The sequence below is a fragment of the Brachyistius frenatus genome, unplaced genomic scaffold (genome assembly GCF_029030835.1).
Source record: "Brachyistius frenatus isolate BFR_SWC_R1_liver_20210118 unplaced genomic scaffold, ASM2903083v1 Contig_26, whole genome shotgun sequence".
Taxonomy (NCBI): Eukaryota; Metazoa; Chordata; class Actinopteri; family Embiotocidae; genus Brachyistius; species Brachyistius frenatus.
In genome coordinates this window covers 3,130,623-3,152,688 of record NW_027210625.1, presented here as the reverse complement: position 1 = coordinate 3,152,688, position 22,066 = coordinate 3,130,623, and the positions used below count along the sequence as shown (strand labels likewise).

At 42.9% G+C, this 22,066-nt stretch overlaps 2 protein-coding genes across 3 annotated transcripts in view; both read left to right on the top strand.

The window, feature by feature from the left end:
• The first annotated feature begins 339 nt into the window (after positions 1 to 339).
• cunh7orf57 (chromosome unknown C7orf57 homolog) lies at positions 340 to 8,136 on the top strand. 2 transcript variants are annotated; one of them, XM_069698257.1, is made up of 8 exons: positions 340 to 471; positions 1,035 to 1,082; positions 1,310 to 1,483; positions 2,736 to 2,829; positions 3,327 to 3,450; positions 4,277 to 4,329; positions 4,531 to 4,631; positions 5,604 to 8,136. In XM_069698257.1, exons 2-8 carry the CDS (start codon positions 1,040 to 1,042, stop codon positions 5,660 to 5,662), a joined length of 648 nt encoding a protein of 215 aa, XP_069554358.1. In that variant the 5' UTR covers positions 340 to 471; positions 1,035 to 1,039; the 3' UTR covers positions 5,663 to 8,136. The 2 variants fall into 2 exon arrangements, with proteins under 2 accessions (XP_069554358.1, XP_069554357.1); XM_069698256.1 differs by having other exon boundaries at positions 4,277 to 4,341.
• Positions 8,137 to 8,223: 87 nt separating this feature from the next.
• Positions 8,224 to 22,066, top strand: part of LOC138620773 (plakophilin-4-like) — a 35,224-nt gene continuing 21,381 nt past the window's right edge. Inside the window, 6 exon segments of the mRNA XM_069698254.1 lie at positions 8,224 to 8,315; positions 8,449 to 9,460; positions 10,092 to 10,280; positions 19,566 to 19,678; positions 20,893 to 20,927; positions 21,434 to 21,550. Of these exon segments, the coding sequence (XP_069554355.1) occupies positions 10,155 to 10,280; positions 19,566 to 19,678; positions 20,893 to 20,927; positions 21,434 to 21,550 (391 nt within the window). The 5' untranslated portion in view covers positions 8,224 to 8,315; positions 8,449 to 9,460; positions 10,092 to 10,154.

Below are 22,066 nucleotides of genomic sequence, written 5' to 3'. Positions count from 1 at the left end.
ACTCTTGCATTGATGTATAAGCATCATTTTACTTTAATAGCTCATTTTAAATGTTTTATTTTTAAGCTGCCTGCAACTGATGACAATTTTCATCATGGAATAATCTTTTACAATATTTTCTGAATGATTTAAAATCGAAAAATCCTTTTTTTTTTTTTTTTTTTGAAAAACGGTGTCCAAAGATCGTCTCTTTCTGTTGCAACAGCATCAACTTTAGAAGGAAGCGTCACTCGGATACATTTCGCGTTCTGCTGTCCGGCTTCTGTTGCGAATGACCGCGCGGTTCACGGAAACGTGGCAGCGTCGGGCTCTGTTAAACATTCCCATCTTTGGAATGAGCATACCGGAAGTCAGCTGCACGCGCCGCAGGAAGTGTCCGTGTCCCAGCCCTGCCTGCAGAATAAGAAGCTAACGGCGGTTTATTACAACAACCTACTCGAGTGTCACGGGAAAGTAAAAGACACCGATAATGTAAGAATCTGCGTTTTATTGTCTGCCTGTAGTATTGTTCGCTGTTTACCTAAAAACCTAAATAAGGTCAGCGTTGCAAAGCTGCTGCGGCAACTAGCTCGGCGGCTAACTAAATTAGCAGGGCTTTGTTAGCCACATTGCTAAGCGAAATTATTCCGTCGTAAACACAAGAAGAAGACGTCTGCAGCGGGTTGACCGACATGCACTGACTCAAATCCGTGCAACCGTGGGCAACCGCACCTCGGTTTATGACTGGAGCGCGAAAGGCCGCGCTGTTTTATGTGCAGTCATTCAAGGCCAAATCCCATTGGGGGGTGGGGAGGGAGAGGGAGATAGAGATTGTCCATTTAATACGGCGTTGCGATAGAAATGCATTTTTAGGCTTCTTTTAAAATATTCTGTGCAAGTGGTGCTTTGAGATTTCAGGTGTACTGATTTTTTTTATTTTTTTATAAAGAAGCACATGTGAATGCCAGGCTTGTATACCGCGTGCATCCTGAGTTGTAACCCTTCATAATGCATTGGAAATGTTCTGCTGTCATCAGATTGTCTTTCGTCCTCAGCTGAAATGAGTGCTGCAGTGCCCAACCATCGAAGGACCAAGCCCGGTGGTAAGACTCATTTAATCGTTTAAACTTCAGGGAATATTTGCATGCATTTCTCAAACAAATTCCCCTTCATATTTTCTGGCTTCGTGACCAAAACATTTGGACCCTCAAAGGCTGCAAAAAAAAAATGACCCATCATCTGTGGAAGTAATACTGTTCAGCTGGAGTGTGCATTTCCTTTCAAATAGAGCCACACAGCAAAGCAGAGCTGATCCTCAGTTTCATTGCAGGCATAAAGCCTGGAGCTGGAAACAGCAGCGCGACCGGACCGTCCTCCCAGATCCCAGGGCTCTGCCAGAGCGCCGAGGAAAACACTCCAGCGGAGAGGGTCAGCGGACGGCGAGTTGGGATATTTGATACCGACTCGGACTATGTCAAGCTTGCTAAGGGGGGGGGACACAAAGGTAGAGGATACTCTTAACTTTAAATGTGCTGGTTTAGAGCTGTCTTTTTTTAAATTTATTTATTTTTTACTGGGCCTGTCAGAATCTCTGAATGCACTGATATGTGTACAAAAGTGTTTAAAAGTGCTCCTCTCAGATTGTTAGTTATCGTAGGTATTTCAACATGATCAGAATTCTTACCTGATATATTATTGATTTGCAGAGTAGTGTCTTACATTTTGTTTACAGTTCTGCTGCCGGGATTCACATGTTTGATGAGGAAATGTCACAAATGTCTTTCACCTCTCCGAGTAGAGACTTTCAAACGGTTCACGTCGTTCCATTTCATGAATAAAAACACATCCCTGCTGTTTTATTGAATGTTGACAACATCTGGCTCAAAGTCTTTGGGACGCAAATGTGGAACATGTTGCCCACAGGTCCACAACATGAAAGAGAGGATACGGTTCCAAAAATGTTTTCTATGCATTTTGGGGGGGAAAAAAACACCTCTTTATTATACCTGTTTATTGAAACTGCAACGCATGTTGAGCTCCATATGAAGGTTTTATGCTAATCAACGTGCATGGATTCTCTCTAAAATGAGCTCATTTGATATGAAATGTCTGTAAATGTTAGTTGTATGTCTTGTTTTATGGGTTGTAGCTCATTATTTCTCACACTTTTTTTTAATAATTGCTAAACTGTCACTCCTGTCTCTTATTGGGAAACACAATGCCAGACTTCATTGGAAAAACATCCAATGTAAGACTGACGTTGCACTCCTTGTTTAACGTGATTTGCTGTCTGTCATCAATGCTTTTGGTCTCATGGGGAGTTTGTCACACCTGCCATCTGCTGAGCTATAAAAAAAAAAAAAAAAGGACTTTCTTTTCTTGGTTTGACTCTCCTGCTCCTTTCTAACTGAAAAAAGCAACAGCAGAGTACTTTTCTTTTGAGAATTTCATAGAACAGTTCCTCATTATGTTCCACACAGATAAGGATTTGTTTTTCTTTCACTGCTGTGGTACCAATGCAGGAGAATAGTGGGGAGTTAGGAGGCAGCAGCACAGACGAGGAACATTATGAATTCTCAATTAGGCTGCCTGAAAGACAAATTACTAAACTCAGCTTGTAGTTGAGTAATTGTTTGGCCTCAGCGCTGAATAGGCTACAAGTTAAATGCCACATTGTGCTTTTTAAAGGTGTGATTCAATGCTTCATGATTGCTGGCAGGGCTTTTGCTTCATTCTGGGTATTGTGTCTCTTGCAGGGCTGTTGAGTCATGATGTTGACTCTTGTGACGACCAACCGATGACACCCTACAGCCCACCAGGAAACTGGTTTGAAGATGATGAGGCAAACGGGTACGAATACTGTTCACGCACTCAAACGATAAGTCAAACATGCTGAAGATGCATCGCTGCATGTTGAGATGAAGAGTGTGTATATATGTGTGTGTGTGAGTGATTCAAAACTCTGAATTTCCTCTGATGTCCGTTTGCTTGCACATACTTGCCTTACATTTAACTGCCTGGAGTCTATTTTGAATTATTGATTGTTTCTGAAGAAAAACGTGTTGTATGGAATCAGTGCAGAGAAGGTTAAGAGGCTGAAAACTATGATTGTTCAACAAAATGAAGCTAATTGAAACAGAAATCTGTTCGGGGTGTGACATTAAAGAAGGCGTACTTTTTAAGCATTTTATCACTCGGTTGCATTTTCCAGACAAAACCTTTTTAAATGCTCGTCGATTATTCCGACCGACAGACGAAGCGTGAACAAACCGTCCGGGCTCCCCAGAGTGAGAGGAGTGGTGAGCAGTGATTTCACATGGCATGTCACCGTGGTTTTGTGCTTACAGCGGCAGCAAAGCGATGTCTCCCGACAGCCAGATGAAGGCGGGCCGGCAGCCTCTGGCTGCACCGTTTGGCACTGATAACGGTTCGCCCTGGGAAAGAGAGACTGATAGTTTTGGTAAAGATAAGGTGAATGGACCAAACTAGGCACCCCCAATACTGACGCCATGCCGACGCCTTCCATCTTTTATTAATTTTTGCCATCACCTCTCCCTTTTTTTTTTTTCTCCTCGTTTCGCTCCATCGTCGCTCATCGTTTGAATTTCAGTTAGAAATCATTTTGGTTTAACTTTCTGCCGGTGCTTTGGCTGCCTGATCATTCTGTGGAAATATTGAGAGAAAAAACTTCAGGTGGGTACATAGAGGTGCTTCGAAAGGACTGTGATGCAAACATACTCCAACACAGTGTTTTACAAGACAATAGATGGACATTGATATATTTCATATTTATTTTAAGAGGTTAATGTTCTCGAAAATGGAGCAGTAAAAAAAGAGATCATTTTTATATATTTTGAAATCGCATCTAAAAATTGTACTTTAGTATAGTTTAAGCTATTTGCTGAGGAGGTATTTAGAGAAGCTAGATGCCAGATTAAAACTTGTCATTTGTAAAAGAATATTTTTAGAAAGGTTTGGTCGAATGAATGAATGTAAATATAAATTTTCTCCTGTTGTTATTTGGATTTGAGCCAGTTTATTCACGCCTGTTTCTGCAATCATTTTACATTGCATGACTAATTCCATCTGTAGTTCTCCTCCCTCATTTCATCCTTTGCCCTGCTTCCAGCTCATATTAGCATGTTAACATTGAATTACTGCTGTTATTCAGTTGCATATAAGTTATATCCATATTTAGTTGTCTTTATTTGTTAAATAATGCTGCTGATACATTCAGCTTGTAACTGTCTCTGATGGCTGCACAGATAACCATAAGTCTGGCTTATTTTTCCTGCAGATGTCTCCTGATGGTGCTGCCAATGACATGGAGAGTCTCTCCTTAACCAACAAGTACAAGAGAACGTAAACACAACAAAACATATATATATATATATATATATAAAAACTAAACTCCTTTCATTTACATTTACATTTACATTTACATTTATCTGTTGGTTGTTTATGTCCCTAAAGTTAAAAGATAAATTCACACTGACATAAACGCCTCAGATTAGCTCTCAGTATAACTGCTGCCTCCTGCCGCCTCCTCAGGTGTTACGAAAAGAAGGCTCCTCCGGTCAGCATGTCCAAGCTGCTGAGTCATGGCTATGTGGAGGACAAGAAGAAGTCTCCCAAAGATGACGATGCCTCAAGTAAGTTAAACAGCAGGGTGCGCGCCCATGTTGTCTGAAAGATTCATTTAGAGAAACCTAAACAACTTTTGGTGAATATAATGTCACATATGTTTAAAATAGACCAAGTAAAGACAAAAAAAAAAAGGCTGAAATATCCTATAAAAGCAAACATGTACGCTTTCCTAAAATTCTGCGTAGGGCATAGTCTAATAGGACTGCAACTAACAACTATTTTGAATTACTTAGTCCAGAAAAAGCCCTGAGCCCAAGATGTGGTGTCCTACGTGCATGTTTTAACCCACCATCACTTCAAAACACAAAGACTTTCACTTCTGCAGTCATGTAATTCAATTCAATTCAACTTTATTTATAAAGTGCCAAATCACAACATGGCACTTTACATTAAAGTCCTTACAGCAAGACTTTACAATATTATACAGAGAAACCCAACAATTCAACAATTCCCACATAAGCTAGGAGGGAAAAAAAACCCTCCTCTTTAAGAGAGAAAAACCTCCAGTAGAGGAAAGGAAAAACTCCCTCTTAACAGGAAGAAACCTCCGACAGAACCAGGCTCAGAGGTGGGCGGCCATCTGCCTCGAGCGGTTGGGGTGAGAAGAGAGCAGAGAGAGAGCAGGACAGCATAGAGATAGAAGAGAAGAACTGTTGGTGGAGACGACAAGCGCAGGGCAGAGACATGCAGCTCCATGACGGGACATCTGCAAAGGAAAGAAGAGAAACTACGCGAGCGAGGGAACTGAATGGAGACAACAGACAATAAGAAAAAGCTATGGGAGAGAAAAGGATGGTGAGATATGAGTCAGTTAAAGAGTATATATATATATAATATAAGACAAAGAAAACGCAGAAAATCCTTTTTACCTGAAAAGCTGGAACCAGAGAGTATTTGAAACGATTAGTTTCTTAATAAACAAAATAATACATTTTTGTTTTTGCTTTCCCATGTGTGATGTTCATTTTGTTTTCCAGGTGTGACTTCAGAACAAACCAGCACCATCGCGACCGAGGACGTGGACGATCTGGAGTAATGTGCGCACGGGGTCACGGCGCCACAAATCCACGACCACGACCACGCCGCTCCGCCCCCTCTCGGTTTCACTCGCATTTATTGTACATCCACTGACTGTTAGGTTTTGTACTCATGTTTATGCAAAGGTACTGTCCTCTCTATTTATTTGCTTTAATTTGTAAAGAAATGACACGGGTTTTGTTTTTGAATAGACGTGTTGGTGCTCGCAGTATTTTTTATTTCAGTATTGTCGTTTCTCGATTTGAAGGACAAGTTGTGTGCAGGGCTGGAAACTAACCAACTGCTGCTGCTGGTTGATTCACAACTATTTCATCATTTTTCTGGTTTGATTTTTGAACCTGAAGCGAGGGACAGCCTCACCTGCTGAATCTTTCATTCCCCTGCGTTTGGCCGGTGGCCTCTGTTAGTTTCCCTCCCTGGTTGTATGAAGATCGAGTTAGTGACGTTTTAAAGTGTTTGTGCTAATGACTCGTGGTTCCAGTGACGTGAAATATTATTCGTTTTGACCAAGGGCTCCTGCTGTCTTAAGGGATGCTCGAGGTTTGTGTGTTTTGTGCTGCGGGGGTGCATACGATCATTCGTTTAGACAGCAACCCTGCAGCTGTGACCACATGTTCAAATGAAAACTGATGGCCACAACCGCTGCGATTTGTCTGGTTAAAACAGGCCAAAATGAACTTTAGCTTGCTGCTCTGCAAAAGGTCGCCCTTCTCTACAATTACCCCCACTACTAAATCCAAGAAACGAACGTGCAGTCATGTTGCACCAATTTTAGTCTGCAAGTTGCTTTTTTAGTTAAAAAAAAACAAAAAAACAATATCGGATGAAACGAAATAAACTCGTAAATTAGCTCAAGCAAGTGGCTTATTTTCTATTCAACAGTGCCAAGTGTCGGTATGTCAGATGTTTGCTTGTTATCAATCTAAATTGGTTTATTGTGCATGTTAAAGTCCTTCGCTTCACAGCAATTGCATTCTCCTTCATCATAAAAACCCAAATCTCATGCAGCAACTGATAAAACATTGGGGGCGACTTTGGGAAAATAGCTTTCTTCTGCAGACCGACAAGCTGAAAGTCAATTCCAGCGTAATTCCCTTTGAAGATTAAAGCAGACGAGTTTTTAAAATACAAAAGTGAGTTCTGGACATGCCAACCAAGCAGTTTTTCCCTGCTCTTGCAGTGTTTTGACTTTTTAGACATCAGTAGGAAAATTTAGTATTAGTGCACAAGCCCCGTCACACCGAGCCCTCCATCTCATGTCGTGTGCTTATCGACATGATTGGAGTTTAGTCTGTTCACAGGAGAGAAATGGTTACCGCTGCAGCATTATAAACAGTGTTTCAGGTCATACCCTCTGCTTTCCTGTCTTCATATTGCCTAAAAACATTAAAATACTGTACTAAAATGGTCTTTAAAAGTCTGATATTTACTTGTGAAACACGTTGACACCCTGTTTTCACTCATAAATGTATTGTTGTCGAGGTGAAATTGCCTTTTCTTTTGGACATAATTCCTCAAATTCAATGCAGAAGGTTTTCAGGAGGACCTGCAGAAATGGGTTTATAAGCAGGATGAAATGATCAGAGGTGGAGGAGACAGGTTTAATGTTGGAGCTCCTCCTCCCGTTGCAGCATTAGTTTGTCATCTCAAAAAAAGAGAGTAATGAATCTCTGTCATTTGATGGACAGTTCAGCCTTGAGTCATTCAATAGTTTCAATTTTCAAGCCGTTAACTGTGACAGCAAAATCCTAATCCCCACGGGCACGTTTGTCGGGGGAAGAAATTGCTCTAAAAATGAAAAGGATAGCGGTGATGTGTTTGTCCCGTCACAAATTCAACCGCTGCATCACCTGCGTCTCACTAATGCTGCAGCAGTAACTCCTTCAAAGAGAATTTACTTTAAAACTCTAACAAGATGTGTCATGCTCAACACGGCTGACGGTTAGAAGTTTATTTAATAATATGTTTAAGCAATGATGCATCGTTTATCTTTATGTGGTAGAAAAAGGTGTCATGTGTTCGAAAAACTGACTTTATTTTGCAGTAAATTAAATGGCGGAAGTATCATCTTTTGATATTGTTTGCTTCGATGAACGGGTTTATTTTTAAGAGCTGGTAGATATTCAGGTAAAACATTCACAATGGTGTTTAGTCTTGTTTTCCTCTTCCGCTCCGTTTGAGTTGTCCGGTTTACAATAGTGGGAACCTTTAGTGGCTTAACTTTGCAAACGTAACTTTGCCCCGACATCGTGTCACTTGTGTCGCTTTTTAACTGCAAGTGGTTTCCGGTCAATATTTTGCAAATGTTACGAGAGGAGACTGAAGAATGCAGCTGTTAAATAGAAGATCCCCTCAAGTGTTTTGTAGTGAGAGAAAAAACCCACCTGACACCACTCGATGTAAGACCCTGCTTATCATGATGACTGCACACTCACTCTTATTGTCATTTAATTAAATGGGCATGTGCATGTACCTGTGTACTTTGTTTTCTTTAACAAATGTCAGAGAAAAACGTGGTTCAAGATGTGGTTGTTGTTGTGACTGTTTACATGAAATAGTTTGACTCTCAGACAAAATGAATTTATTCTTTTCCTTTTTAGGAATAATTTTGGATGCTTCTTTCGCTGAATCAAAGGGACACTGACAAACAGGTGCATTTAATACACCTTCATTTTTTTTTTTAAACTTATCAAGTAAATCATGAAAGTCCTGATTATTTTTTACCAAAATTTGGACTTATTATCTTCACTGTTGGAATGACTTTGACTTATTTTATTCCCACAGTGTCCCGCTGAGAGGAATAGTGTCAAGAATGAAAAGAACCTATATTTATATTTTACACACAAAATGCAAAAGGAGCTTTAAAAGATTAGAGCGAATACGTAAAATCAGTCAATACATTGAAAAAGAGGAGTACAAATATTTATCTTGGGAAAACTGTTTTCTCTTAACATGACATAACATAATATGCCTTCTCTAATTTGACTCGATGTATTTTTTTTTTTTAAAGATGTTAAGATAATCTTGACACAGATTGAAGTCCATACTTCATATACTTGTACTATTACATTTTCCTTTGGAGTCACTCAACGACCAATCAGGCCTCCAGCGGTTTGTGTAAGGGAAAGCACACACACACACGCACACAAATGCAAACACACTTAGCCTAAGCACACACACACACGCGCATGCACACACACACGCATGCACACACTGGCCGCTGCAGGCTGCATCCTTCCTCTCCAGTGCTCTGTTTGCACGGCTTCCACAGCTGCAACGGGGACGCATGCAGCGATGTGCATCGGCGGCCGATCGATTCTCGTATCGGAAAATAATCCGTAGCCGCATGGTGACGTCACGCCGCTGATCGGTAATAGTGGCTGGGCGGGTTGGTGGGTGGGTGGCTGGGTGCCGCGCGGACGCCAGGGGTAGATGGGTGCATTGAAATCCAACACCGGAGAAAAAAATAGGAGGAAGGAGGAAAAAAAATATTGCACGAGGAGCGTGAGGACGTGCACGGGACTGTTTGTTTGTTTGTTTATTCGTGACGTCTGCGCGTGGGAAATGTAGCTGTCACGGCCGCCTGCAGGAGTAGGATGGATGCGTAACAGGACGGATCGAGCCAGCTGTGGCCTGCTTCTAACAGCAACATCTGGCCGGTGAGTCGCGTTGACAGCCGCTTGCCAGGCGGGCTGGAGTGCGGGCGGGCAGCTCTGCGTGTGTGAACCAGGCACGGAGACAAGAGAGGCGGGCTCGGTTGGTTTGAGTGCAGCCGCGCTCCCCGGTCTCCGGTCCGGTGAGTCGGTGTGACCTCGTCCTTGGCTGCTGGATGGGGGTTGAGTGATTGATGTGCGCGTCTGACACAGGCTGCGTGTAACATATGATGAAGGCTCCTCTTTGGGCTCTGATATGGAAGAAAATCATGAACGTGACATGCTGTCAAATGCCTCCTGTGCAGAGTGCATGCACACCTGCAGATAATGCATAACCTTTAAGGCAAAACTATTGCAACTGTAATACGTGGAGAAATATGCAACTGCATGTGTCATTGAGGGGTTAAATCCCCACTTGATAACCTCATTAGACAGGAAATGAAAGACATATATAGAAGGAAAAGCAATATTTTATTAAACCCCATGAATCCTTCTAGACTGATACTGGAGGTGCATAAAAATCACAATCACACTGTGAGGGAGTGATATCATAAGGTCACTACAAATTCACACAGAGCCCCCGCAGGGATGTTGGAGAGGTTTAAAAAGCAGGATAGCTCAGAGCGTGAATCCCTGCAGGATTATTATAAAGGTAAAACACAATGTGGTCCCTGTAAACTCACACTCACAGGCCCCCAGGGGGAAGTGACTGATTTTCTGTTCACTGAGCCTCCTCCTTGTCCACATCCTAACCGGCTTGTCATCCTCCTGCAGGGTCAGAGAGGGCGCCTCAGCAGCCAGCCGGCTCTGGACTACAGCGAGGAGGAGGTGGAGGAGATGGAGGAGGGCGACGCAGAGGGGGAAGGGCCCATGGCGGTCAGAGAGGGGCCGAGTGGTCACTGCCTCCCGTCGGACTCCGGCGGCACCACCACCACCAACCTCCTGGCTTCTGTCAAAGAGCAGGTAAGAGGCAGAAGATGCTGCAGTCACACCCTTGCATGTGTGCGCGCGCTTCATTTTCCCACCTTTTCTCAACAGCATTCACTCGAGTCCACTCACTTTGTCTTCACGCTGCTGGTTCTGATGTTCACACTTGACAATCTTCCTGCTTTTTTCTAGAGCCCGAGCTGTTCTTCTGTTTAGTGATATTATCTGATCCAGGATGAAGCCCATGTGTCACACTGGTTTAGAAGAGATCCAATGCACACAAACACGTTGCAACTCAATATTAATCTGTACGTCTCTTTGAGATTGTTTTTCTTCTCTTTGTGGTTTTTTTAGAGTCTCTTTGAGATCATTTTGCGTCCCTTTGTGGTCGTTTTGTTTCTCTTTATGGTCATTTAGCATCGCTCTGAGGTTGTTTTGCACCTCTTTGTTGTAGTTTGTTGTAGTCCCTTTAGGTCATCTTTTTTGTTTCTCTGTAGTCATTTTGGTTTTCTTTGAGATAGTTTTCCATCATTTTGAGGTCATTTTGCTTTTCTCTCGGGTTGTTTTGAATCTCTTTGAGGTCGCTTTGCGTCTCTTGTCATTTTGTGTCCGTTTTTGGCAATTATGCATCGCTTTGGGGTTGTTTTTTGCATCTTTAAGATCGTTTTGCATCCTTTTGAAGACACACTACTCTTTACAGTCAATTTTCATCTTTTTCAGGTCATTTTGCATCTCCTTGAGATGATTTTGGAGGCCAGTCAAATCTCATGCGGGGCACGCCACCCCTGGCCTCTCCTCTGGCCCCGCCCTTGCTCGCAGGATAAATGAGGCCCGTGATTCACCCAAATTTACTGAGCAAATCCAGAGGATTATCTCCAGATGAGACTGAAATGTAATGGGTCTCCACGCTGAGCCTCATGAATTTGCACCCAAAATTCTATTAAAACTCTCATTAAGAATTCCCACTATCAGGCTGCCATAAATTCTTTTCCCCGAGAAGGAGGGGGAAAGCTTGAAAACAAAAGAAAACACTGATGAATCCATATTTTTGAAAGGCTTATTCCCCCAGTATAAAATTAAACAGATGACTTATGGACATGGCAGATTTGCTCATGGATTAAGAGTAATGACAACTTCTGTAGTTATTACAAATCACGAGGTCACCAGGTGGTATTTTTGCTGTGTAAAAATGCGAACTGACAGCCGTGTTATGAAAGTCTGTTTTTGTACCTTTTTCCTTTGCTTGTTTTTCACACATTTCAGCTACAGTTTTGCTTTGTGTCATTTCCCCTTATATTCCTCTACGGTATTCAACTTTTCATTCCCTTTTTCTGTCCTGTCATCTTTTCTTTCGCTGCCCAGCCAACGTGACGAAAGTTTTGACACTTATCTTTGGTTAAGGGATGAAAAATTTAATTAGCATCTCTGAAACACTGACAAATTTTCATTTAAGCGTTGAATGTGGATGTGAACTGACCTTTGTGTTTCTTCTTTTTGCAGTTGACACTCACTGAAAACATCAAATGTGTAGGAAATGACAACAGAGAGACACATGTGAAAGCTGCCTCCGTCTGTCTACCGTCCCGGCTGTTATTTCTGTGCTCATTTCTATCCCGTCATCATGGGAGTCTGTCTGTTCCCCTGCTCTTAATTATGCCTGGACAGTGGCCATGTTCTCAACTTAGTCCCGGGCTGTGCAGCTCTCAATCAGGCACACTGCTATTTAAAGGCTTATGATGTCCAAGAAAAGAGAATCAGCTCCTACTTTTAATCAGCACTTTCTATGGAGCTCCAGATTGCGCCCAAATCTCAGCTGATGTGAAGTTAAGGAAAAGGCGGCCTTGATGTCGCTTTGGTTTTCGTTGAACGCAGCGGGAGCAGCCTTGTCGCCCCTCGATCATACTTAGTGCCTCAAAAGCTCCGCTTGCATCCGGAAGCTCATTAATTTATCACAGGAGAATCCACGACTGCTGCAGCGTTTTCCTGCACATGCATGGTGTTGCAGTGCAGAGTTTGCATGTGATGGAGTTATTTCTTGTTGCTTTAGTTTTTACAGTTGCTTTCTGTAATGCATGCATGATTGAAACAGTAAAAGTTGGAATGGAAATAGTTCATTTTGGCCAATTTAACTCTGCTCTGCAGGTTGAATTTTATCGTGATGTTAACAGAAAATGTTCTCTGTTAAATGTAAAAGAACAATGGACAGATGTGACCTCCCTAAAGAGACAAACTGCTCAAATGTCGACATCTTTCCTGACTTCAGGAGCAGAGGTGAAACTGTGTAGTTATTGCACTGCACAACTTGTTACCCGGCGTAATTGTGGGCATATGACTGCAGGTACCGGTGAGACGATGAAATGTGATCCAATAATGGTGGTGTGAGGAAATGATCCGTGTCCAGAGGAGTTAAGTCAAGGGCACCTGGACTTTTGTCAGTTCTACTGACTGGTGGGGAGTCCTGGGTATTTAATCTGTGAGAGTTGTTGAGGTCACATGTAGGTCGCGCGAGACTTGTTTGTCAAGGTGTGAACTAGCAGCTTATGATCTTGTGAGGAAGCTCTCGCACACATGTGAAAAGTTGAAATGGCGGTGATAATTTCTTCCTCCAGCAGTCCTGTCCTGATTCACTGTTGGTTCCTTTGCATGCCGTTTAACTGAAATTCCCTGATTCAATTTCAAATTGAACTTTTGCACCAACAACCTGATGTGTGCAACCTCTCAACCTGCAAGGTCTTCGTCGCAAGCACTGGAGTGGATGCTGTGCTGTTTTGTCCTTAACTAAGCAGTAAATCTGACTCTACACCCCGCCCACCGACGGTGGAAACCTGACTGCACCGTGGTCGTATTTCAGTTCAAGGAACTTTTGCATCAACCTAATTTTTTAGAGCTAGAAGCTATGTCCACTTTTATATATGGTCTGAAAACAGACCTTCCACTATCAGGATTGCAGGTTAGAGAATGTTCACATGAGCGACAGTGACAAATAGCCCGGTTTGTCTTTTGGTGATGAGGTCTTGTTGGAAGAGGTGAACCAACCAGCCTTCCTGATCCCTCTGATTAGAGGGTGCATGTGGATCCCAGGACGGCAAGAAATGGCTGATGAACAGCTATCAGAGTAGAAAAATAGCATGGCTGCAGTCTCAGCTTGGGAGTTGCAAGAGAGCAAACATTTCATCGTGTTGCTTGTCTCAGATTGTTGAACAGGCTGCGACCAGAAAATATAATCAACTTGCTTTACTTTCCTCTGTGTTTGAATGCAGGCGGCAGCGCTGCTGAAGCGGCAAATCTACCGCCTGCAGTTCCTCTGCAGAAATGTCAAATTAGACGTGCTAAATGGAGCACATCAGTTATTGCCTTCCATTGTGTTCAGGCCCTGATGCTTTTCCACTTTACTCTCATTTAGCCCATTAAAAGTAGGAGAGTGATCGACGCGAGCAAGGAAACACCACAGCTGAAACCGTTGCAACTCGGAAACCTAAAGCCGACGTAGTGTCGGTGCACAGTTTAATTTTGTCACTTCTCGAGCAAACATGCTGAGATTGATCAGATGTTGAGACAACAGCCTGCAGCAAAGTTGCTCCGAAATGAAAGCTGAGACGTCTGTAGCTGCTATCTGCATCCTTCAGTGAAATCAAGAATGAAACACTTCCCTGATATCAGATCAGAGCTGCTCACAGAGCTGTCATAACACACATTTTTACCACGCCGAAGATTTTGTGCTTGTTTGGGTTGACATTGAAACTGACCTCCAACTGCAGCTGAGCGTTCGTACTCAGTAGCTTTGACCAGCAATCATTTTTACCCCCCAAAAACTGGTTTAACGTGCGTTTAGACTCAGTAAAATAGAAATCAGAGAAATCAGTCTCATATACTATATCTGTCAACAGTCTGGCTTTATTGCCAAACATAGAAACTGTTCCTTTATGTAGAAGAGTCGAGGAAATGCACCGAAATCAGCACAAAAGTTTCAATTTGACATAATCAACATTAATGGCAGCTGCACGGCTCCTGATCAGGAGGTCAGTAAACAGTGAGTCAGTTTTAACGAGTCTGGGACACCAACAATGAGTTTCACTGTTTCTACTGGTTCCTGTTTGCTTGTTTGTGGACAACAGCAGACTGTTGCTGTGCAGGGCAGCTCCCAGGTGTAAACGCAGGGTTGACGCATGGAGCTGCTGAAACAGAACATGCATGCTCAGCAAAACCATCTAAGGATATAGGGGGAGGGAGAAAGCTCAATAAAATAACAACAACTGGGCCACGTCAGCGCTCTGCACACTTGGATTGATTTCCACGATTAGAGCCAAAAAAGACCACACTGGTCATCAAAGCAAATTTACTGCACAGACGCTCTCGATGTGGATGATTGACGGCACCGTGTGGCCACTTTTTCCTGCAAAAGGTTTGGCTTGTATGAGCTACAGTGTTTGGGTTAAACCGACTCTGACAATCCAGTTATGTCACCGCCCGGCGTCCCTCTTCCCCTGACCATGTCCGAGCCACAGAACTGTTGCTGTTTGACATCTGCCTGAATTTGAATGCATGCTCTCTGTCAGGTTTGGGGAAAGGGAGAGCTTATGATGGCCTGTTGTCGCAGCCTGCCGTGTTGACTTGGGATCACGGGCGCCTGAGGTTGCACGGTTAGCGGTCTGCAACAGAGTCACTGTGGTGGAAGAGGAAGCTGATTTCTCTTGATCCACAGTGTGGAAATCAAAGAGCAACATCCACCCTCGGATACCGCTCCAGATCTCGTCAGTCTGTGATGCTCTGTGCATTTCCAGGAGTTATTTACTCTCTTAGTGAACCCAATCTGCCCCCACCTGCCTCATCGACTTACTGATTTGTCACTACCCTCAGAGAACAAGCACAACTTGTTGCTCTCTATCAAAGGTGGCCATTTGTGTGTACAAAGAGACTGGAAGTGTTTTAATCTATCTATGGGTTGCATGTGTAGGTGGAGAGAGCAAAAGAGATGGAAACACAAAAGTGGTATGCATAGCATTCTGGGCTATTGAGGGTACTGTGGGTATAGCAGCTGGTATATCCCTGCTTCTCCTCTGATTATTGCTCCCTGTGTGATTATCGGTGCAAAATGTCCCCTCTGCAAAGAAGTGGACGACGCATTTAATGTTGTTGGCTGAAGAATTCCCCGGTGTCGGACATGACTCATGACGTCACTGACTGTACGAATACCCAGGTGTTTGTGAGAAAAAGGTTTCTCTGAGCAGCAAAAAAGATGTTAGGCTGTCTTTATTTTTATTTTTTGAGCAAAGTCTTGAAGGGTGAATTCTCCCTTTAAGATGGCAAGTTAGAGCAGGAGCAGCAACGTGTCGCAGCAGCAGAACTAGGCCGAACATTTCACGCGTATCACAGATGCGCTCTGGATAAACCAAACTGCCGGGCTATGATTAGGCACGGCAAGAAGGAATAAGACGCGGAGGTCTGCGGTTGGTGTCACTCGAAAAAGAGAGAGAAAAACACTTTGTGACGGCGCACAATAAACCGTGGCGAATCGTCCGGTAGCCCCCAGCTGGTGCGAGACATCGCCTGGCACGGCTTTGCATCGGCCTGGCAGGCTGTTTCCAGACATGGCGGGGTGACGAGGCGCAGGGCACCGACGTGGTTCTGTTTGCCCCTCGAGGCGTGCCGAAACGCGGCGTGGCTGAAACAAGGAGGGCTGTGTGCTGCTGTCCTGTCTCCGTGCTGCTCTGGAGATGATGCAGAGGAGTCAGCAGTGACGTTTAAGCAGCACGTTGTTTCAGTGGCACACTGTGGTGTCCCTGAGACTTGTGAACGTGTCAATATTACAGCCAACACTTTTACTTTTTTCATCTTTTGAGGTCTGCCCACATCAAATGCTTCTGGAACGTTTCCTGTTTTATGCATCTTATTCTCCACCATGTTGAGTTGTTATCTCACTACTAGTGTTGTTTCTTCCATTTATAAACCCAACCATGGTCATCTAACTCTACATTTGCATCTTCCTTCATGTGATTGCATGTTAATGTTCTCCTTGTTGCTCACCAACCTTCCATTTCATCTCCTGGGATTGAACCACACAACAGTTTGAACCCAAAGTTTAAAAGTGTGCAACCTTCATCAGAGCAACAATCAAGCCGTTTTTTTTGGCGATTATCTCTTCTGTAGAGATCCAGAGAAGCTATTGTGATATTTTTAGTTTCTCCATTTGCCAAATTTCCTGTGTCACTCACCTCAAAGCACCGAGGAAGCCTGAAGGTAGTAACATAACTCTTAAAAGAGTTACAAACTGTTCTGCATGGCTTTTATAAGTCTGAACTCAAACTGGACCAAAAGTATTTTCATAATTGCACAAATCATTATTGATTTAACATTTAGCAATAGTCTGGAGCCACTAACTCTGAGCCATATCAGACCTCTAAGTGGACAAACAACTCTCCAATTAGCTTCGAATCTAATGCTGCAGAAAAATCAACATTTATTAACAGTGTAGTATTAGCTGTGTGTATCCGGCGTCCTCATGGGCATTGTTGAAGTTTCATGCAGTCTGAGCCGAGGCTTCGACAGTGCCTTGTTTGTGATTGTCTGCTGGTTGAATTAATGCCTTTTAAAAGAGTTGGCATGCAGACTTCTTCCGTCTGTGGTGGGTGAGACACAAGCAAAGGAGCAACACGACGAGGCCATTAACTAAATTACTGTACGCCATCTGACTAAAGAGACCGTCAAGGCTCCGTGCATCACATGGTCGGAGCTGACCCAAATACAAAAGAGCTTTTAGAGAGAGACATAAACAGATGAAATGCTGCCCGTGTGGATTTAAGTGTCTTTTGTTATTTTTGAGGGATTATGATTCAAAAGACTTAAACCCAACTGTAGGAATAGAGTGAGATAAATGGACTTGTTGTTAAGTTAAATAGTGACAGAGCCACCTGCTGAAGTTAACTAGTTTATGAGCAGATGGCACAATCTCAGGCTCTGACTCATGTGGAATTCATCTGATTGGAAGCGAGCAAGCTGCTTTCAGGTCACATTTAAATCTTATGGTTGATTCGTTATTATATTTATAATGCTTTATCTACAGTCATTTAGCATCAATATAATGTGTCAGGTATGCAGAGAGACACCTAAACCAAACTACATACTTTAAATTTCAAATATAAGAATTTGTTTTAATGAAAATCTTTATTAAAAAGTACAAGAAAGAACACATCTTGCATATAGATTCTGTGTTTTCCCTTGTAATCCCCTCAGAGTATTCAAAGCAGAGTGCCTTTTCAGCATTTATTTAAGCTCTAAAATGCACCTCTCTATCTTTCATACAATTTGCTGATCAGGCTTGAAAACGATCTTTTTGTTTACATTTTTAAAATGTCAGGGGGACTCTGTGTGGACAGCTCGACATAAAAACGTGGCAGGACGCCACTCCAGCGCACGCATCCTTTGCCAAACCACTCAACTCTGGCATTAAGTCCAAGAATCTCCCTGAATTTTTGACATGCTACGGCTTCCCCTCGTTAGGCGTAACTAGATCTAATGATCTGTAGCTTACGGACTGTGCTGTCCTTCTTCTTCCTCTTCTTGTGTTTTGGTGCACTGTCAAGGTTTTGGAGTCACTCTGGGATCTCAAGGTCCAGTCCTTCCTCTCCCTAGAGTTGAGCTGAATCGCAGGAGAAGGGACGACTTCAGAGGTCACCCTCTTCCTGTCTGGGAAGGAGATCTCTGAGATACTTTTGCTGCCAGTTGATATTTTAAAGAAGGACCTTTTAAGAACAAGTTTTTTTTCTTCATGACTCAGAAGGTGCCCTCAGGGCTGCTGATACAGTTGTGCATAATATTAGTAAAGAGTCTTTCTCAGTCAGTGGAGGCTTGATGTGCGTTATGCCAGATCCTCAGACACTGACTGCAGGTTCTGTGGACTTTGGGTCACACCAGAAGTGATGGTGGATGCTTTGTCTCCTGAGGTTGGCTGCAGGGTGGATGTCCGGTTGAGGAGTGGTGATCCTCTGAGCGGGATCCAGCTGCAGCATCTGCTTGAGCAGCTGCACAAAGTTCTCCACATCAGGTTTGCTGACAGGTAGCTGACCCTGAGTTTGTGTTATATTCCGAATAATCCCATATTCACAGCCTCCAGATAAAAAGTGAAGTCTAGGAACCACACATCTATGGCTTTATCACAGGGAGACCCAGACGTGTCTCTGGAGCTCTGCACCACATGGACTGACTGTATGAGCTGTGCTCTTCAGTTTGATCTTGAATGGTCCAGCAGATTAATATGAGTGGTCCTTCTGCCCTTGAGGACTTTCGGAGCTGTAGCCACCTGATTAAAGTCGTCCAGATCTCTGTGTGAAACCTAAAAACTGGAGACGAAGCAGCAGAACTTTCACATGTCCCGAATCACTTCACAGCCAGATTTCCAGGGAAGGTGTGTGTGTTTTCAGCCGGGCTGTTTTATATTTAGTCATTATTTGCAGACAGGTAATTCTCCAGTGGAGCTCCATGATGACACCAGCTGTGGTTCCTTGAAGATTTATGAAGCAGCTGGGAAGAATCTGTATTATGTAACACAGTAAAAATGAGAGAGCGCTAAAACGACCAGCCAAACATCTGCTCCACTTTATACCCTTGAGCAAGGCATTGGAACCCTACCAGCTCTTTGAGCTGCTGATAAGTAGGGCATATTTTAGTGTTGTGATGTTTGGGTTGTCTAAATTGCCAACAGTACGCTCTGACGGACAGATTCCATGGATATTTTGAGATGGAACTCATTGTTTCTGTGCTTAATCACATTTTTCCAAACGCACAAACCACTAATAACAATTAAAAGACTTGTTTTAAATGCTTCGTAGTCATGAAGAAAATGAGTTTTGAAGGAAAAACTGGAGGGCGTGTTACCCAGGCAGGCGGAGCAGCCTTTGATTCCCATTAAACATACAGTGCACATTCATGCAAACACATTTTATCAGTGAGACTGTACCCAGAATAATCCAAATCTGCTTCCACCTTCTGTAGTAAATTGTTGCCTTGAAATCTATATTTTATCATTCAGTGCTCCTCGCTGCTTTCCACTAAAAGTTTCAAAAAGAGTGTAATGACATTATCTGAACCAAACGCTGTTAGAAGGTCCTGGACACAGTTTTAGTGTTTAAAATCTTGAATCCCCTTTAACAGTCTCTGAGCGCGCTCACAGACGGTGAGAAATCAGTCAAGTCATGCAGACTGAATACAAAATGGGTTTTACATTTAATTCTAACTGGCATCAAATAGGTCTTAAAGAAGCGGCTTAAACTGCCGTGTCACGGTGGATGTGAGGTTATAATCGTTGCTGTTAATGTCTTGCCGTAGGAGCTCCAGTTTGAGCGGCTGACTCGGGAGCTGGAGGAGGAGCGGCAGATTGTGGCAAGCCAGCTGGAGAGGTGCATGCTGGGAGCCGAGTCACCAGGGGGAGACAGTAGCAGGTAGATTTGACAGCATGATGCCCCACTCTGTGTTTTATTTTTACTTTCTATTGTAGGTTGCTGAGACCCTTGCAGAGTTTTGGTATCTTTTTAATGCATTCAGCCGTAAGTATCCCTGGAGAGAAATAATACAAATGAGTAATAAAAACGTCCCTGCATCAGATTGTTATGAGAGTTTGGATGGTGGTGACCCAAAATCACCGAGCAAAAGTGAAAAGAAAAGATTAAATCAGGGTGTTTATTAGCTGCAAACATCAGCCTGTCCTGCTAATCTCCTGCAGCAGTAGCCTGTTGTTTTTGAAACCTACTTTTAACATATATATATGAAGTTCAGACCAATTCCACCGAGAGTTTTTGAGTTACCTTCCTAATTTAAAATAATCTTGTAATCTTGTACCTTCATCTGAGATGAATTACATTTTTTCTGTCTTCATAACAAAACAACTTTTAAAACGCACCCCGCACATAATTACTGTTGTTATGAAATGGATTACAGTTGGTTGTAAATCACGCACGGTTGCCGAGCACTCTGTCAAACCCTGTAATGGTGATATTTGTCTTCATGAGGAATGATGCTCGGCTAGTTGACAGTCACATTGTGACACTGTCACAGCCAACGTACATCACTCTGAACACAAACAGAGAAATCCACAAAACCACTGAATTGAGGACATTAGCTGCAGGAAGGGGAACATTAAATCTCCAAACCTGGACCCTCAGATGTTCCTGAAATTTGTCAAGATTAGATATCCCAATATCATAACAGTTAATGACCTAAATACAGCTTTGACTTTGGTCATAATCGTGCAGATAATCATAGGTATCTGTCCACATAACAGTGGTTCTGCTGTTCCTGTCTGCAGAAATGATTTGTTTCTAGCTGCAGATGTTTTCTCAGCCCAGATGAAATACAGCACGGTTATATAACATGTGGAATCCCCAGCTGGGGTCAACTGACTTTCACTGAAATTATCAATATGAAAAGTAAATCGAACTCGCGTAGTCTTGTCAGATGCTTAATTCTCTTGAATTTCCTCATAGATTGAATGTGTTTAAATGCTTCCCTATATATATATTCATACTTACATTTTAAAAACTCTTCCTTCCTTTCTCTTCATGGTCTGATTGAGTGTAAAGCATTCGCCAGTGATTTGATTTATGTCTCTCTCTGCTCTCTCGTCTCCTCCATTTCCTCCTGTCCTTTGCTGCCGAAGCTCCTCTGAGAAGTCGTTTGCATGGAGATCTGCAGGTACGATGTCTTATTTTTGACCTTTAACGTTTTATTTCAATGAGCGATTCAAAAAGTATTATTATAAAGTGTTTGTGGTGAAATAGCTTCAGTAATGTTCAGCAGAGAGTTTTATTTTCGTGCCTCCCGTGTTTTTTTTTAAGGTGGTACACACTATAGCTTCAAATAAGATGAAATCCATGAGAGAGCCATTATAGCCTCCACAGGGCTGAAAATTGCCCGAATGCAGCACCAGCCGGTCAAGCAAAACAAAGCAATGTTTCCGCCAGTGGACGTGGAGCCATTTACTGATGTGTCACAGATCCCTCTTCTCTGATTTCTATCAAATTCTTCACTGTTGTCTGTGCAGTAAAACAAATATAGTGTCAGAAAAGGGTCCTGCAAAGACGATGCTTTTGACTTGACTGTGCCACACCTCATTTTTTCAGTCCACTGGTTTCTATATGTGCACATTAGCGTCTCAACACCGAGTTACGAGCTGCTGAGTGATTCTAACTGTGCGGCAGGCGGAGAGTCTCAGGGTGGAGCCATGGAGGTGTCTGGATGTCCTGGTCGTCACCTGGATGCCGAGGAGGGACTCTACCTGCCTGAACCGGACCGCGCATCCCTGCATGACAGTGAGGGTCTGTTAAATGTACACATAACAACGCTTTGAGTGGGCGCTGAGCTTTCAGCAGAGTCTGGAGGAAAATAACCAACATGTTCTTGATGTTTCAGTTCATTCAGGCAGTTTTAGGAGTATTAGAAGCAGCACGGCAGGCTGTATTGATGCACCTATTTTGTTTTATTTATTTCTTGCCATGTTCATGTTGTCCACTCGACTTCATCTACAAAGATTTTAAACTTTACTTGGACTTTGAAATCCCAAGAAACTCTCAGATACTCTCACATGTTAACATTTTGATGAAAAGGTTTGTTTTGTTTAGAACTATTTTCAGCAGCGGATTCACACACGTGGTGCTTTAGTGGGTAATGGGGACAGCATTTTGTGGCGTGTGTTTTTAATAGAGGAAAAAGACATATCGGGCAGGGATTTCACCAGCTGATACAAAAATCCTCACAAATTGACAGACAACGTGATTGTTGCCATGGTTACTGCCCATATCAATTTTGCTACCCATGAGAGAGAAATCCAAACC